Source organism: Gracilinanus agilis, chromosome 2 (assembly GCF_016433145.1).
Source record: "Gracilinanus agilis isolate LMUSP501 chromosome 2, AgileGrace, whole genome shotgun sequence".
Taxonomy (NCBI): Eukaryota; Metazoa; Chordata; class Mammalia; order Didelphimorphia; family Didelphidae; genus Gracilinanus; species Gracilinanus agilis.
Genome location: NC_058131.1, coordinates 653,167,036 through 653,186,576, shown reverse-complemented (window position 1 = coordinate 653,186,576; position 19,541 = coordinate 653,167,036). Strand labels below are relative to the sequence as shown.

Genomic DNA, 19,541 nt, shown 5'->3' with positions numbered 1-19,541 from the left:
TTTGATCCTTCAACCAATTCCCTATCCATGTTAATTGTACTATTATTTAGCCCACTTCTCATCCCATTTTCCATAAGAATAGCAGGAAACACTGTCAAATGTTTGGATAAAATATAGGCACATTGCATATATGGTATTTCCTCAATCTAGAATTTCAAAAAAAGGAACTAAGTCATTATCTGTTTCCTTTTCTACTTTACAATCCCACCTTCCCATTCTCGTTTAGATATCACACATACTCTTTGCCCTTATTGGGACCTTCTTCTGCACTCTGATTTTCATATTCATCTTTGTCTTTAGGGTTTGGATTTTAATTTCTCACAATTACTCAAGAATCCCTTATCCTTCTGGCCTTCTGTCATCCTTAATCTGCACTTTCTTCAAGACCAAGGACCACTATCAATAGAATTTTTTTCATTCCTGTTCCAAAGGTCATGAATTTTGCTAGAGAAAAACAGGAAGTTGGGCTGATTTCACATAATGAATAAACCATACTCCCTTCTTAGCTCAGTTTTCCCAATATCTGTTTTAAGCTTTTTCTTTTCTCCTTCCTATTCATCAGCTCTCTTTCTCATATCTTAACACATGACCCAGCCTCTTCTTGAACTGAAAAGATGGGCATCATGACATATGGATTCCCTCTGCTTTTTTTCTTCATAACACATTCATTACTCTACTTCAACATTTATTAGGGCTCACATTCTCCTTAAGATAGTGTTCTATTTCCTTTATACAGGGATATAATAGCAACCAGTCTGGTGACTTCACTGTTTTGGAAATTAACTGGTGAATCAACTTTACAAATGCAAGTAGAAGCCTTCTCTGCAATGCGTAATCTTACTTGTCCAGTCATTCTAGTCCTGTCTGACTCTTTGAGACCCCAATGGGGGTTTTCTTGACAAAGGTAATGGAGTGGTTGGCTATTTCCTTCTCCAGCACAGTTTATAGATGAGGAAATTGAGGCAAACAGGGTGACTTGCCCAGGATATAATGAGTGTCTGAAATCAGATTCAACCTAAGGTTTTCCTGACTCAAGACCCAGAACTCTATCTACAGCATCCCCTAGCTGCCCCATCATACGCTCACAGAATTGCCTAAAGCAGTGGTGTCCAACTCAAATAGAAACAAATACCTGCCAGAACATATCGTCTTAGAAAATCACAAGTTAACATTAACTGTGTTGTATTGTATTTTATTTAAGTTAAATATTTTTCCAATGACATTTTATTCTGGTTTAGGCTGCACTGGGAGTTTTGTTGGCCACTGGTAGCCAATGGGCTATGATTGTGATACCTTTGACATGGGGCACTGAGTGTCTAGTTTTCCCCAGATTTCCCTTGATTTCCCCTGATTTCACCAGAGTCCCTCAACTAGCAGGTCAGTTATAAATTTAGAGCTGGAAGGGACCTCAGAGACCACTGGATCTCAATCCATCGGGGAAGGGAAGAAAAAGGGAGAGGGGAAAAGGAAGGAATTAAAGACTGAGAGTTAGAAGAGGAACCTTAGGGGTGATTTGATCACAAGCCCCTAGTTTCACCAGTGAGAAACCTGAGGTCCGATGAAATGAAAATGATTTACCTCCTGTCACACTGTGACAAAGTCATCAAGATATGCTGTTTATTGGTTATAGTTATTTTCTTTAATATTTGGTAAAATAATTAGGGTAAATTTGTATTTCACACTTAATTTTCAGCAGTCATGAACTAAGTAATTAGTATATAGGAGGCATTTGTTTGGTACTAAGGAAGAAAAAGATAAATAAAACATAGTCCCAGAGTACCCCACCATCATAGGGCTTAAGGTCTGATAGATAAGATTCATTTAAAGTAAAAAGGTATAATGCACAATAAACTATCCCAAGTGCACACATGAAAGGGCATAGGAGTAAAATGATTCCAGTGCTTGGACATATGAATTCTCATTGAACCCCTAATCTCTAAGAAGCAGTCCTTCAGAAGTAAATGCTTTGGTTCAAGAAGAATAAATTGATTCGATAGTCTCTGCAAATCTGGGAACTTAACAAAAGAGACAAATCAGCAAATGTATCTTTGCCAAAGCATTAGGGAAACTCAATAAAAGTTAATGCATCCTGGTTTTCAGCTAAGGAAACAACCATTTCCCTTTGGATTCAGTGCTGGGTGATGACCTTAGGAGATTAAGCCAGAAGTGGGCTGAAATAAAACTTGTGTAGTTCTATCAATATTAACAAAATACTTGCCTGCCCTTTCTTTCTGACCTGACCAAAATAACGATTAAATGAAGATGCAATCATTTTTGACATAGACCCCATGTCCACTGGAATGTCATCCAAACAGTTTAGAAGCATTCTCTAAGTGATATCGATAAAGGATGAGCAAGGACAGCTCAACACACTGAACTTTCAAATTCTTCTTTTGGAACCTTCACTGGAAAGCTCATATTAGCAGATCTTTAGTAGTTACTGTTTAGCAGCAAAGAATTAAAAAAATACACATAAAATTTAATGGATTTATCTGGTAATCATTATGATTTGGTGAAGGCACTTGTATCTGCTCCTTCCTGTGGACAAACACATTGTTGAACATTCTGAGATGGTATTACATCTGATCTTGCAAAATATTTCAAGACTCACAAAAATCTATTTTTGTTTTTTTTTGACCTTGTACCAGGCATGCGGATATCAGGGATGGTTTCATAGATCAATGATCTGAAAGGAAAGTGTGAATCAGAGTGGTATAATTGAAATTTTTTTAAATTTTTTATAAAAATGTTTTATAAAATTTAATATAATTATATAAATTTTATAAAGTGAGGGTTTGGTCTAAAAACCTGACTCTTTTACTATCTGTATGACTTTGAATAAACTGCGTAATCTTCTTGGGTCTCAGTTTCCTAGTTATAAATTGAGGGTCCTGGGCAATAAATTTGAAAGGTTTTATTAGATTCTAAATGTATTATGATCTTAATTGTGATGATTCCAAGTTGTTTACAATTGTGTGGATTTGGGAGCATTACTTTTCTGCAAATATTGTAAGAGATAAATAGATCAAATAAAAGCAGATATAAAGAAAGTTTCACTCTGTTCCAAGCTATATGGTTCGTTTTCCTAATTCAAATTGGACTTGACTATGATATTCCTGTAGTTTAAGTTTTGAATAATTTTTTTCAAATAATTTGTTTTTATCAAAGGACTACCAGAACCGATCAATTACTTTTAAGCTTCCTCCCACATGAAAAACCATCTAGTTTCTAGCTTCAACTCAGTATTTGGCGCTTTATATTTAGGTCTTTTCCCCAAAAGTTTTTAGGAAACAGTTTACTAGGCTGCTAGACTAGATGGCCTTTAAGGTTCCTTTCATCCCTATCAAGCCATACTCTGGAATATATAAGGTCTTGGGAAAGGTGGGGAAATAAAAAGAAAAAAAGGCAATTATGGCCTAGGTTTAATTTTGAGAAAAGCCATTGGTTTACAAAAGACTATTTTTTCCACCTTGAGACAATACAGCAGAGGCTACTGACTTAAACTTGCTAATTCTTAATTCTTTATTATATGATATATTAGCAAGGCAATTCACCTTTATTTCACTTCCTTTCCCTCTCTCTTTTTTGTTTGTCTGTTTCTCTTCCTTCCTTCCCCGCCCTAGACTTCATAGAAGAACACAAACTTTGGTAACATATTGAAGCTTTCTTTTGCATGGTACTTGCATGGAACAAAAAATCAAGTTACTAGATTTTTGTTAACTAATAAATACTTCCTCTAAGAAGGGAATATATGTATATATATATACATATATATATGCATATGTAACTATATAACAAATATGTATATATACATATATTATGTTATATATAATTATGTATGTGATATTGTTATATATTACATAAATATATTATGTGTATATATATATATCCATTCATACAACTGGAACAAGGAGATTCAGATAATCTATCTTCAAAAGCGTTAGAGAAAAAGAACAGAAAGTCTGCAAAAAGGGACATAGATTTAGAGCTCAAAAAGTCCATAGTGGTCATCTAGTAGAGCTCTTTCATTTTATTGATAAAGAAGCTGAGGCCAAGAGAGGAGGTAAAAGTCACTTAACTGAGATCACATGGCTAGTGAGTTGCTGGGTTGGGACTTGAACCTAGAATCTCCAATTCAGAATAGAGCATGCTTTCCCCCTAAATATGCTGACTCCTTATAATCAAGAGCTAAAATCTCTGATGCAACAGTGAACAAATTCAAGACTGAACTGTTAAGTGGAGAAACTTGAGAGCTACTTAAGACTATTGTACAAATTGCTATGTGACATTCTGCCCTGAAAATACAATCTGCTGGTCAACTTTGTGCTCCCAACACATTTACCACAGAATCCTAATTGCACCCACCTTACCTCCCTCTTACATTGTAAGCAATATGTGTTAGGAAAAATCAATCCATTCGTATGGGGAAAAACAGACTGGTTTCCTGCCACTGTTTATATTTTCACTAAAACCCAATTTTCCTGGAACTACCATTGAAAACTGTACATTTTATTCAAAACAAGGCAATATTAGTATTGACAGTACTGCAATGATAATGAGGGCGATCAATTTCTCATTCTCCATTATGGTGATATTGAGCAGATTTTGGAGTAAACTTGTAGTTTAATTAGCCAGTATCAGCATTTTCCCCCTTTTTTGCAAACTTTTTTTTTTTTGGATTAAAAGTATTCTTGTCCTATTTGCAAAATAAACCCCCCCCAAAGCCCCAACAACAATAAGTGCTGGTAATAAAAAACTGGATAGTTGTTGAGATTTCTTTTTAATTCTTATTAATAATACATTGTGGTTTTATTTTTGCATCTTCTTTTGCACAGACTGTCTTCCCAACTCTTCTGCCAAATTAAGAGTGTAGTTACCAAATCAAGTAATGAAAGTCAAGGGAAAGAGAAATTTCAAAGCAAAATGTTATTTTCCATTATGTGTTGAGGACGCAGAAAAGCAGGCTATGGTTTATAATGACTTTGAAAGAAAAATGTTTGAACAGATGTCTAGAGTAAGAAAAAGTCTTTGAGATAGTTTGAAATTTGTACATAAAAGAAAGACTTAATAAAGAAGCTAGGTTATTCAATAGGAATTACATTAACAAATTTAAACTATTGTTTAGAATATCTGTTGAGGTAGCCAAAGTTTGCTTTAGGTACATTTGGGACTTCCTTCCTTTGTTCCTTCCTTTGTTCTTTTCTTTTTCTTCCTTACTTTGTTCCTTCTTACCTTCCTTCCTTCCTTCCTTCCTTCCTTCCTTCCTTCCTTTCTTTCTTTCTCTCATTCTTTTCTTCCTTCTTGCTTCATTGTTTGTTTGTTTGTTTGTTTCTTTCCTTCTTATTTTCTTCATGTCTCAGTTTCTTTCTTTCTCAGTTTCTTTCTGTCAATAAGCATTAATGTAAATGCCTACTTTGTGCCAGATGCTGTATTTGGCATTAAGGATACAAAGACAAAAATGAAATAGTCCTTCACTTCAAAGAACTTATATTCTATCAGAGGAGACAATACTTACATGTATCAGTACCTAAAAGATTTACACAAAATATACATGATATAATGGGAGAGACTATAACTGGAGGGTTCAAGAAAGTCCTTGTGTAGAGGTGAGCTTTGAAGGAGCATTGGAAGCAAGAAGAGAAAGCATTCTAGGCTTGGAGACAACCTGTGCAAAGGCAAGAAACCAGGAGCCAGGATAGTGCTTGAAGAACAATAGTAATGCCAGTCTGACTGGTATGGAAAAGTGAAATGCAGGAAAGTCTTTCTGAGTACATGGTTAGCCCAATACCTATTCTATCATCTCTCTTCTATCATCTCTCTCTCTCTCTCTCTCTCTCTCTCTCTCTCTCTCTCTCTCTCTCTCTCTCTCTCTCTCAATTTCTCTCTCTCTCTCTCTCTCAATCTCTCTCTCTCTCTTCATCTATCTACATAAACATATTTTTATATGGTTATACATATATGTATATATATATTTTTAGAGGTAAGTCATCCATCCTCTCTGGGCTTCAGTTTCCTCTTCTTTTTCCTCCTTTTACTATTTTTTCCAATTATATGTAAAAATTTTTTTACATTCATTGAAACAATTTTTGAGCTCCAAATTCCCTATACTTTGCATCATGCAAGTCTTTCCAGGTTTTTCTTAAATCCTTTTGCACACCATTTCTTACAGCACAATAGTATTCCATCACAATTATATGCCACAACATCCCTTCACTTTACAATTCTGGTACTGCAAACCCTATTGCTCTCAATATTTTTGTACAAATAGCTCTTTTTCCTTTTTTTTTAATCTCTCAGATATATACATTTTCCTCTCCTATAAAATATTATGGCTAAATTAGATCATCTCTAAGGTTCCTTTTAGCTCTAAGTCTATGATCCTATAAAGAAAATTTACAACAATTTAAGAAAAAAGTTTCTTGTAGTTGGCTATGAAGCAATTTGATTGGTATATAAATCAGTGTCTCAAATAGAAGACTTCAAATACTGTATATGGTAGGTGTTCAAGTACTGAAGTCTACATGGGTCTATGGATGATTTTAGGGGTTTTAAATTTCTTAGAAATTATTTTAATAACTGTGTATCAATTAAACTTTTATTTTATAGTTATATCCATTTTATTTTATATATTTAAAAACATCATTCTGAGAAAGTTTCTATATCCTTAACAAGACAATCAAAAGAACCTTTAAATGAAAAAAAAGTGAGGCCCCCTGCCATAAGGGTAAAGGAACAATTATTAATTTCTATATAAAGAAGTGTTTATCTATTTTGTGTTACAGTATCTAGCAAAGTAGGGTATTTTGTCTACTTCTTGGTTTATATGTTTAAGAGATTCTACCTTTTAAGTCAGTATCTCACCAGAGGCTGCTTAGTATAGATCAGATTTACTCTTAATCAATCAGTAAATAAATATTAATCACTTATTATATGTCTGCTACTTGCCACATGCCTACATTTATTACAAAATGAACAGCAGACCACCATGGTTCAAGAAGGGCTTAGGCCAAGAGGTGGCAATTTCTGGGTTAAAATCTCTCCGACACTTCCTAGCTGGGTAACCCTGGGCAAGTCACTTGATCTCCATTGCCTAGTCCTTACCACTCTTCTGACCTGGTACCAAAACAGTGACTCTAAGGCAGAAGTAAGGTTTTTTTGTTTTTTGTTTTTAAGGAAGGCATTACTAAGCTGAAGTCATCCAGGGGAAAAGATGTGAATCCATGTCCAATGAGAGTCAGTTAAAAAAGAGACAGGCATGTTCAACCATAATCTCTGGCTTTAAGAATTGATGGGAATACAAATATTGTGGAATGTATCACTTTTTCATTCTACTGCTGATTACCAGTTAAAATTTAATTTGTGAATGTGCTCAAATTCCCGAATTTGTTCTGGATTTTGGCTTTATCATTTCAAGGAGTTCCCTTCCTCAATGCTGATCACAGCATTACTAAATAAACACTGGGGATCTGCAGGCAGATCAAATGTCATTTAAGGTAGCTAGGTGGTAAGGTAGAGTGCTGAGCCTGGAGCCAGAAAGACTCATTTTCTGAGTTCAAATCCAGCCTCAGACACTTACTAGCTAGATGATCCTGGGTAAGTCATTTAATCCCATTTGCCTCAGTTTCCTCATCTATAAAATGAGCTGGAGAAGGAAATGGCAAACTGCTCCAAGTAGCTGCCAAGAAAATTCCAGAAGGGATTGCAAAGAGTCAGACATGAGTAAAAAACCAACTCTACAATAACAAGCTCTGTATCACCTTTTTCCTCTACTGGAATGTCTCCAAAATATATATCCAGTTTGAATATCTCAATATTTTTTCCTTTCTCATCTTTTTAGCTTTCTAAGGAAATTCAGTGCTCTGTGGCCAATCACATTCAGTCACTGGTGAAGTCAGAGAAGAACCGTCAAGTCATGTGTGAGGCTGGATTGCTCAAGACCATTATCACATTCTGCCATAAAGCCTTAACTGACAGCAGTGACCCACTTCACTTGTCTCTTATCAGGATTTTTGAGAAACTTGCTTCCCAAGCCATTGAGCCAGACATATTAAGGTATGGTGTCTGTTTTAAAGTAGAATCTGAATCTCAACAATAATTCTTATTGCTAACAAGATAATATGCCATCACAAATTATTCCATAATGTTTTTGATTTATGTTTTGGTGATAATCATTAATGATAAAAAGAAAAGCAAAGGAGTCCTTTCCCTCAAGGATCTCACATTCTAATAAGAGAGGAACAATAAGATACATAAAATTCATAAAAGGGTCTGTGGAAAGGAGCCTTAGGTGGGTATGCATTAGGAGTCGGAAGGGGTTGGAAAAGATATCCTACAGAAAGTGAATGAAGCCAGAAATTTTAAGAGGCAGAAGTGAGGAGAGAGAGAAAGAAATCTGGGCCTGGGACAGCTCATGGAATACCCATCGAGGTTATCCCAAGAGCTTTATTAAACTAGTAAAGAGCAGAGATGGGAGATTTTGAAAGTAAGAAAGCCAGAATGGCTGGATTATAGAATTCTTCAAAATGGAAGGTTCCTTGCTGCTTAACTGTTCCCTAATGTTACTAAAGATTTTATTGGTCTCCTTATAGTCAATATTAACTCAGGCAGGGCCACATTGCTTTGATTTCTCTTTTCCATAGAAGCATCTCTTGTGCTTCGTATTCACTGGGCATTCTGTGGCCCATCAATGACATCTAGTCATCAGTCACTGTGTGATGTAATTTACTCCTAATTTCTTTTTGTTTTTAAACTCCAGAACAAATTTTGCCAAACTTTGCTATGTAGATGAACTTTTTTTGGTTTCTTTTTTCTTTTTGTAATTTTTAGGCAATTTCTTAGCCTTGGGATTCCTTCAGCTACGGAAACTGGATGCAAAACAATTTATACATCTCTTTCTCAAGGAGACAATTCATGTCATTCAGATATGAATACAGGTAAGAAAGAACCTACTCAAAAATAAAATAAAAATAAAAATAAAACAAGCAAAATAAACTTAAAAAAATAACAATCTACTCTAAGTACTTGGTTCAGGATTTTGCATTTCTTTATTTCTTTAGGTAGCCTCCAACAAAGCAAAACTGTTAATCTTGTTAATCATCTTACTCTGATATAATCTATAGTCACTGGTCAAGTCGAGGATCAAGGATCTCAGGGGATGGTTTGGACAATAATTCCTACATGGGAAAGAATTTAAAGAGCCATAAAAGGAAATGAAGATTGAACCTTGGATAGCATTCATAATTGGTGGTGGGAAGAGGAGGAAAAGTGAGTGAACTCATAGGAGTATTAAGAGAATTAGGGGTAGAAGAACCAGAATATTACTGTGCCAGAAGTCCAGGGAAGAAAGTTTCGAAGACTTTTCATCAGTAAGGTCAATGTCAATACCCAGCTCAAGGAGGATAAGAGTTGAGAAAAAGTAGTTCTATTTAGAAATAGGTCATTTGGTGGTTACTTCAGGAGAAGAGTTTCTCCTGATAGAGTGATGGGGACATAAGATAGATTGTCAGGAAAAGAAGTAATGCACATGAAACAGTGGGAAAAGTTTATTCATTTTTGTATTTTAGGATTAGGAGCACCAGGACCTCCTGGTACTGATAGTTCTGTCGAAACTGATGCCAGTCTTACTGTCAGCACTGTGCCAAGCTCAAGGTCATCAGAGGCATCCAAGAGCTCTGTTAATATTCTTCAGACAGCAATGAGTCTCATTTCTATGACATCACCACGAAACATCCAGCCACAGAAAGCTACCCTGGCTCCATCATTTGTAGAATTTGACATGTCTGTGGAAGGATATGGGTACTGTAGGCTTTCTTCTACTTTGAATTATTATAATTTATTAACCTTATGACACTTGAGCTAAGCTAACATAGTCGAATCATGAGATTCTTATTTTCATGACCATCACAAACAATCTTCCTGTTCTGGTCTAATCCTACTAATCACCAATGTTCTCCCATGCATTCTCAAAAGTAATACAGTTTTGACCTTCAGAGATCCATAACCAATTTATATGTGAATTAAGTTATTGCCATGATTTCTACTTATTTCAATAATTGATTGAATTCCATTTATTGCATACTGGTCTTGAATGGCCATATAAGAACAATGATTTGAAAGACTTTGTTTTTTCCAGTTGTTTGTTTATTCCTACATTGTCAACGATTATGGGTCCCAATACAGAACATTCAATCTCTGGAGGAATTGGTATAGGTAAGTAGCTTTTGGCTTACTTCTCTGTTATACTAAGTTAAGATATTTATTAGGATACCAATTTACCAAAAGGGGTAACACCAAGTCAATACTTTAATAATGTTTTGAAAAGTAACATGGTAGAATGAGAGAACCTTGAAGCTGGAATTGGGGGAGTTCAATCTGAAAGCTAGTCTTGCCACTAACCAATTATGGGACTCTACAAGTTACCTATTGTCTTTCAGGCTCTTGGTTTCTTCACCTGCAAAATGACAAGGTTAAGTTTTTTAGCTCTAACATTCAAACGTCCTTTGATTTTCCAATTAAATAGGTAAATAGTACCCAAAGTAAGAATACATCTTATCCACAAATCTTCTAGTATAGATATATGCTATCTTCATGTACAAATAGTAATAGCAGTTTTAATGTTTGCAAATTATTGCTATATAATTCTATATATTATACATAGTAAATATATAAATTTAATATATACATGTGAGACATAAATGGGTAATATATTATACATATAACATAATTACATATTTTATCTCTTTATATATGTTATATCAGCAAAGCATTTTATATATAACATCTCATTTGGTCTGCATAACAGCTTTATGAGACAGTTATCTATTGCAGTAGTCAGACTATACCGATGGTAGTGAACCTATGGTATGTGTGCCAGAGGTGGCACTCAGAGCCCTCTCTGTGGGCACATGAACCTTCGCCCCAGTATAGAGTTTGCCAGAGTTTTTACTAGAAAGCCAGAGGGACCCTGGGCTAGGCTATTCCCTTCCCCTTCTCCACATGCACCTGAGGATATTTCTCATATCATTTACCCCTCTAAAAGTTTCTCCATCACTGAACTATACCCTAGAGGTGATTATTTTGATGACTTTCTACTTGATTTCTTTGCCCTCATTTTCTACCCAATCCAGTCCTTTCTCCACACAGCTGCCAAAGGGATTTTCCTAAAGTTCAGGCCTCAATATGCTAACCCTTCCCAAACCTCTCCTCAATAAACTCCAGAATTACCTCTAAAATAAAATACAACTATTTCAATTTGGCATTTCATCTCTTTGCATCTTGGCTCCTTCTTTTGTAAGGCATTTGACTCCATGTTCCCTTCCTGTCCCCCAATGCTCATTTTTCAGCTACCTTTTCTGTATTGTCCCTCATTATCACGTAAGCTCCTCAAGGAGAAGGATTTTCTCTTTCTTTATATTTGTATCCTCAGCATTTAGCACAGTATCTAACATATAGTAAACATAATAAATGCTTGTTGTCTTGCCGCCTTGCCTTTAGAGTTCAGCCATGCTGTCCTGTTTGTTATTGCTTACATGAAATATTACATTCCCCCAGCTCTGCCTTTGCCTATCTTTTCTCCAAACCTAGAATGCTCTCCCTCTGAGCCTTTAGTCCTGGTCTCCTTCAAGACTCGGATTATCGAGAGAGTTCTTTTTAGTACCCTCAGTAACTAGTGTCTTTCCCTTTGAAGTTAATCTGAATTTGATTTTTTCAAGTCTTTATTATTATTATATATTATTATCATTATTTTGATAATAATAATAATTTTCATATGTGTCCTGATAATACTTTGGGAATTAGGTACTATTATTATCCCCATCTTACTATTTAAGAAATAGGAAATCAGACATAAAATGAGTCCAGAGTCACAGCGCTGTAATTAAATGTCTGAAGCCAGATTTAAAATCAAGTCATCTGGATTCCAAGCCCAGTGTTTTATCTGCTGTATCATCTAGCTGCCTCTGTTCTTAGCATGTACTTCCTCATCTCTTCCATCTCTGAGAGCTGTTGGCTTCCTTTAAGATTCAGCTCATGGGCTTCCTCTTATGTGAGGTCTTTTCTCATCCTGAAAGTGACAGGTTTTTTCTTCCTTCTCAAATGATCATATTTAAAAGTTATGTATCATACAGTAGAATGTAAGCTTCTCGAGATCAAAAACTGCTTTTTAATTTGGTCTTTGTATCCCTAACCCCTCGTAAAGTGCCCTCTAGGCGCATAATACATGTGGATTGCACCCAATTCTCCACTCTGCATGAAAATGATATACTTTCTGCCTTTTATCCAAATTTTTCATGACTTATCTTTGGTCAAATACAGACAACCCAACTCTATGAATAAATTAATTAATGAAAAGGATTTATTTAATACCAACCATGTTTAATACTGATGTTTAATCCCAACGGGCATTTTGCTAAGCGTAAATATACATACACTTGTGCAAATTTATGTGAAAAAATACAAAAGCAAATTTGTTCCTTCTCTCAAATTTATTCTCTTGAGCTTACATTCTAAGGGGCAGAGTAAAAAGCATATATAGGTAAATAGTGGCTTAAAAGGAATCTTTTGTTCTAAAAAAGTCACGGTGATGGTGAGTGGAAACTTGATGTAATCAATTTACAACATTGACAGAAGAAATATTAGTGTTGATTTGATTGCTTTTCCCAAAGTGGAAGAAAGTGGAATCAGAGACAGAGAGAGGGGAGAGCAGTGTAGGCATGTGGTCAGAAGATTAGTGCAAGAAGATGGTTGAGGTGGGCAACTGGATGGGATTTGAAGTGTGACTTGGGACTAGATTAATATAGCAGACTATGTGAATTCATTCTCACTTATTCACCAGACAGGGCAATTCAACTCCTGGGCAAGAGTCCCAAAGCTGAGAGGATCAACCCTCTCCTCCCCTCCCCAGGTAATGTTCTGGAAATGCAGAGAGAGTACAGTAGCAGAGTGAATGGCAAGATACCCTCTCACCTTGCTTTCCCTGTCTCCTTTTGTGTGTTGTCTTCTCCCATTAGATTGTAAGCTGCTTGAGGACAGGGACTGACTCACTTATTTCATGCCTAGCACTTAGCATGGTTCATAGTTTTTGTTGTTCAGTCATTTTTAGAAGTGTCCAACTCTTTTTGTAAACTCATTTGAAGTTTTCTTGGCAAAGATATTGAGCAGTTTGCCATTACTTTCTTTAGCTCATTTTACAGATGAAACTTTTTCTTTCCCTAACAGGCTTAAGTGACTTGCCCAGGGTCACACAGTTAATAAGTGGCAGAGGCAGGATTTGAATTCAGAAAGATGTCTACCTGACTCCCAGCCTGGCACTCTGTCCACTATGCTACCTAGCTGTCCTGACACATAGTGGGCACTTAAATTATTGTTTATTAGATCTGATTGGTTAAAGTTTTGATGCTCTTTTGATGCCATTGGAAGAAAAAGTGGCAGCAGCCATAGAGAATACCTTAATTGGGGGAGTTTTTCTTAATTCCAGTTTTCATTTGAGGAGAAGGAAATGTGGGTGATAATCAGAAATTTCAATATTTTTACATTCACCTCAACAGCAGGAAGGGGGGAACAGACATACATAATGCTGGTTCTCTCTGTTTTTCCTTCCTTCATCATCAAGGTAAGAATTGTACTTTTCAAATAGGCAAATAATGCTGGGTTCATGCATCCCAAACCTGTGATGCTAAATTTGAGCTCTCATATTATAATGACTCTTCAAAAAACCGTAAAATAAAGGTAAATCTTCTTACAAATTAAAGATTGTTTTCAACTATTTTTGTTTTCCAACACAGGACCCAGGTTATTTCCTCCTCTGAATGGTCTTACATTTTCCTCCTGGTTCCTGATCAGCAAACACAGTTCTCTTCAAAACGTCCATCCCATTCGTTTCTTGACCTTGGTGCGCCACATGGCCAGGACAGAACATCAGTTTGTCTGCTTCTCAGTTAGTTTCTCACCCGAGGACCTGACTTTAACCGTTTCTACAGAAGAAAAAGAGTTTGAGCCCCTGGGTGAGATTTTCTGAAGTGCCTCTCCTCCAGCTAACAGCTGAAGAAGTATCAATCAGTCCATTTACAAGTATTCATTAAAAGCACACTATATGCCAGGAACTCTGTACAGAAAAATGATGATGCAAAAACAACCCCACAAAAAGCAAAAAGACTATCCTTGCCTTCAAGGAGCTTATATTTTAAAGAGGGTGGGGAGTGGAATAATCTGGCAATGCATCAAATAAAAATATAGAATTCACACAGAATAAGGTAGAAATCTGGCCAGAACTATTTTATCAATCAATAAACATTTAAAGTCCATACAATGTTCTAGATGCTATGCTAAGTGATAAAGATACAAAAAAAAAAGTTAAAAGACAGGCTTTGCCCTCAAGGACTTATATTCCAATGGGGGAGACAACATGAAAACTATATAGAAGAAATTATATATAAAATAAATAGGAAATCATTAATAAAGGAAAGGCACTAGAATTAAGATGGGGCTGGGAATGACTTCCAGTAAAAGACGGGATTTTATTTGAGGCTTAAAGGAAGCCAGAGAGGTTACTAGGCTAAGTAGAAGAGGGAGAGCATACTGGGCCTGGAGGCTTGCCAGAGAAAATGGACATCTTCTTGTTTTCATTGTTTGAAACTGAACCAAATGGCATTTTGATATTTTATATGCCCATGAATAATATTTTAAAATGATAAAAATGGTAACAAAAGCTAACATTTATGTAGCATTTGCCTAAATTATTTCTTTTGATCCTTACAAGGGAGTGAGGGAAGTACTTTTATTACCTCTATTTTTCATAAAAGAAAACTAAATCTGAGAGGTTGATTGGCTTCTCCAACATTTTTGCTAGGAAATGTCTTCTTTGCATCTAGTTTTATAGCTCCGCTGATAAAAAATATTCTCTGTATCTTCCTTTTGCCTATAGGAAAAAGATATAAACTCTTTAGATTTACATTTAAAATCTTTCATGGTCTTATTGTCTACCTTTCTTGCTTGTTTTCTACTCTATACAATGTACCCTATGTTCTTTTTAAGCCTGTCAATAAACATTAATTGAGTGCCTGCTGTATGCCAGATGCTGTGCTAAGTGCTGAGGATACAAAAAGAGGCAAAAGACAATCTTCCTGAAGGAATTCACAATCAAATTTCTTTCCTTCCTGTCCTGAACTCTTCTTCCTTTCTTCTCCCTCTCCTTAGTGCCCTCAGTGCCCTTCTTCATCTTCACACATTTAAATCTTATTCTAATATAGATAATATGAAAACAAATGATAACAATAACTTATTTAGCTTTTTCTTATTTAAAAATATTTTTTGATCACATGTAAAAAGATTTAATTGTTTGAAATAGTTTTAGTTCCAGGTTATCCACTCCTGTCTCCTTTCCTTCCTTAAGAAGGCATTTGATATTGATTATGTCAAGTAGTACAAAACACATTTCTATATAAGCTATATTGCAAAAGAAAACAGAAAAAAACAAAAAACAAAAAATGAAGTGAAAAAAGTATGTTTTAATCTACATACAGAGTTCATCAGTTCTTTCTCTGGAAGTGTATAGCATTATTCATCATGAGTCCTTTGGAACTGTCATGAATAGTTGTCATGATCAGAGTAGCTAAGGCTTTTATAGTTGACCATCCTTACAATATTGCTGTTACTATGTACAGTGTTTTCCTGGTTCTGGTTACTTAACTTTGCATCAGTTCACATAAATCTTCCTAGTTTTTACTGCAACTACCTTGCTCATCATTTTTTATAGCACAACAGTTTTGTATCATTGTCATACACCACAAATTGTTCGGTCATTCCTAACTTGATGGCCATCCTCTTGATTTCTAATCCTTTGCCACCACAAAAAGAGATATTATAAATATTTTGTACAAATAGGTCCCTTTACCTTTTTTTTAGTCCCTTTTGGATACAGACCTAATAGTAATATTGCTGGATAAAAGGGTATGCACAGTTTTATGGTCTTTTGGGCATAGTTCCGAATTATTCTCCATAATAATTGAATCAGTTTACAACTCCATTTGCACATTTGTGTCCTAACTTTTCCACATCTTTTCCAGCACTTGTGATTTTTTTTTTGTTTCTTATTGGCCAATATGATAAATATGAGGTGGTATCTCAGAGTTGTTTAATTTGTATTTCTCAAATCAGTAGTGATTTAGAGCATTTTTCATGTGTCTATTAATAGCTTTGATTTCTTCTTCTGAAAACTGCCTATTAATATTTCTTGTTCATTTGTTAACTATGGAATGGCTATTGTTTTTATAAATTTAACTTAGTTCCCTATATGTGTAAGAAATGAGGCCTTTATAAGAGATTTTTGTTGGATTTTTTTCTAGTTTCTTATTTTCTTCTTATTTTAGCTGCATTCATTTTGTTTGTACAAAAGCTTTTTAATTTCCTATAATCAAATTTATCTACTTCCCATGATCCTCTCTTTCTCTTGTTTTGTCATAAACTCTTCCTTTATCTATAGATCTGGCTGGTACATTTTTTCATGGTACCCTAATATGCTTATTTTTATAATTAAAATCACTAATTAATGTTTGCTACATTAAAATCTCCAATTATCTCTCTCCTACTTTTCCCTCCTCACATTAGAGAAGGCATCATTTGGCCAAAAAAACATATAAAACTATGTCTTGATTGTTTCTATTTATCAGTTATGATATCATGCTTTATGTCTAGATTATTTGCCTATTTTGACTTTGTGTAAGTAAATGATGCAAGATGTTGATTTATGCCTAGTTTCTGCCAAACTGTAGTTTTCCCAGCAATTTTTGTCAAATATTGAGTTGTTATTATCACAAAAGCTTGAATATTTGGGTTTATCAAACACAGTATTGTTATAGCTATTTACTAGTATGTATTGTAAACTAATCTATTCCTCTGATCTACCTCTATATTTCTTAGTCAAAAACAGATTTTGATGATTGTTATTTTGTTTTATACTTTTAAGTCTAAAATTTCAAAGCCGCTTTCTTTCATGTTTTTTTTTTTTTTTTACTGATTCCCTTGATATTCTTGACCTTTTGTTCTTTCAGATGAATTCTGTTATTACTTTTTCTGTCTCCATAAAATAATTCTTTGGTAGTTTATTGGCATGGTACTGAATAAATAAATTAGCTTAGGTAGAACTGATACAAATAATTTCTTTAAAAGAAAGAAAAGAAGACTTTTCTATCGTCTATGGTCCCAGAGCACATGTCCATTCCCTCTCCTCTACAAAACCTTCCTCATCACTTTCCTCTACCCCTCAATTCCTTCCTTCTAGCTGAAAGCATTTTCTTCCTCAGTCCAAATTTTTTGAAGCATTTTGTCTGGATCTTTTCATTTTTACCTTTTTTGCCTCTATGAATTTTGCCTATGGAATTTTGTGGAATGTAAGGAATATTTCTTTCTGTGCATGTTGAACATGGGTTCAAATCCTGTCAGATATTCCAACCTACACAGACCTTAGTGTTTCAGGTATTCTGGCAGTAAAATGAGGATAACTGAGAGGATTTCTTTCTAATATGTTGAAATATTTCTTTTCTTGAATTTTGAGTTGAGGCTCCGATTTGTCTTTCAGAACTCTTTACTCATAGCAAATTCAAAGAATGTCCCTCCCTAAAAGTTTTTCCCATTATAGGGTGATAGAAAAATTATATTATAGATCAGGTAAATCTGCAAGTTGCAGAGTAGAGTGCTTGAACAGAGTGCACTGAAAAGTATTGAAAAAAGTCACTTGCAACCGGGCAAAACTTAATTTCTCCTTCTAGATATTGGGATCATAGGACCAAACGTGATTTTTCACCATCCATCAAGGAAGTAGAGTGGGACTGAAAGAATGATGGATCACTTACTCAATGGTTTTTCACCAATTAGAGATATCTTGGGATGTCTAGTGGAGGGATGAATATTGAGCTTCCAAAATAGTATTTAATGATTCAGGTGGCAGAATTTCTTTCTCTTTGATCCTTGAGAGACATCATTGATCAATTAATTTATTGGTTATTGCTGGTCTAATCAATAAATTAATTTTCTTACCCAGAACCCAGTTTCAGAAATTTTAATCATCACATAATGAAAACACCTACCTCAAAGTTTTATGAGACTCCAACAGGATAACTGACTTAAAAAGATGTGTAAATTTCAGCACTTATTATTATTGACATCAGTTGGCCATTATTGAAATAGCCTTAGGTTATGCCTGGATATCATCAAACATCAGAAAACACATTTTCTAATTTGTTGTGCTTTTAAAGCCATTATTGGGTATTATATCAACAGAGCCTTGAAATACTAACCAAAAGATCCTAATTTTACCTCCTTAATAATACCATAGAATACTTTGGTAATGCCTTTCGTCTCCTGTTCAGATTCTAATAGTGAATATCATTCAAAATAGCATGAATTTATATGACATGGGTGGCATCTTATTCATGTCTTCCCTGTCTCCATTTTGGATGACTGTATCATTTAATTTTTTCCATGTTACTCTTAATGTATGCTGATTTTTTTCAGCATTCAATAGTTAATATACGGAAGCACAGTGAATGTACCAGGAATCATCTTCACCATAGCTGTACAAGGATAGTAAATGGAAATATTAGATTAAAGATCCATGCTAATTGCACTCTTTTGGGTTTACTTCCTGTTCATGGGCCAGATAGAACTTTGCATCATTTGTTAAAAGATTCTCTTTCCCCTTAATGCTAGTTATCCAGGGCAAGAATAAAGCATATTTCCATTGCCCTTTGGTCTGTCTGTACCAATTTAATAGTCTCCAAAGTTGACAGTCCATCACATTTAACTATAAATCACCTTGTTCTACTTTTCCTGTTGTTAAGACTTGAACATTGACTGCTGCAAACATAAAATCATCTTCCCCACTGCAGGATTACCTCATACAAAAGCAAGGAACTTTTCACTAGATTAATATCAGTGTAGGTCCTAAATCATAAATTTATAGGCAGAAAGACCATATCCCATCAACTGAGAAGTCATTCCATCAGGACTGTCTGTAGTTGTTCCTCAATCTGCATTACCTTAGTTAGTGGTCTGTGTATGTCCCCTTGTATATATACAATATTATAAATGTATGTGCATGTTTTTTTAAATGTACTTATATCAAATCTGACCTCAGACACTTCATAGCTGCGTGATCCTTTGGGGGTGACTTTACTCCCATTGCCTAGACCTTAGGGATCTGCCCTGGAACCAATATAGTATTAATTCTAAGATGGAAATTAAGGGTTCATTAAATTTTTTTTAATTGCACCCATAATTTGATCTATTTATCAGCACAGTGCCCAGCACATAGTAGGTGCTCAATAAATGTTTATAGAGAGTTGTTGAAAAGGCACTTCTATCAATACAAATTATCACCTTTTCTTCAACCTGTTGTTTTAGTGAATTGCCTGGACACAACATGTGTTCAATTTCTTGTCCAGTGCCACACAACCAACATGTGTCACAGACCACATCTTTCTCAGATTTTCTGACCCTGACACTATCAACTATATATACACACATACACACACACACACACACACACA

The 19,541-nt window shown here is 35.1% G+C and overlaps 1 protein-coding gene across 1 annotated transcript in view; it reads left to right on the top strand.

The window, feature by feature from the left end:
* The window catches only part of WDFY4 (WDFY family member 4), a 403,065-nt gene that overhangs the window by 112,023 nt on the left and 271,501 nt on the right, over positions 1 to 19,541 (top strand). Inside the window, exons 14-18 of the mRNA XM_044665777.1 lie at positions 7,838 to 8,052; positions 8,827 to 8,933; positions 9,564 to 9,795; positions 10,133 to 10,209; positions 13,782 to 14,000. Of these exons, the coding sequence (XP_044521712.1) occupies positions 7,838 to 8,052; positions 8,827 to 8,933; positions 9,564 to 9,795; positions 10,133 to 10,209; positions 13,782 to 14,000 (850 nt within the window). The remainder of the gene's footprint in view (positions 1 to 7,837; positions 8,053 to 8,826; positions 8,934 to 9,563; positions 9,796 to 10,132; positions 10,210 to 13,781; positions 14,001 to 19,541) is intronic.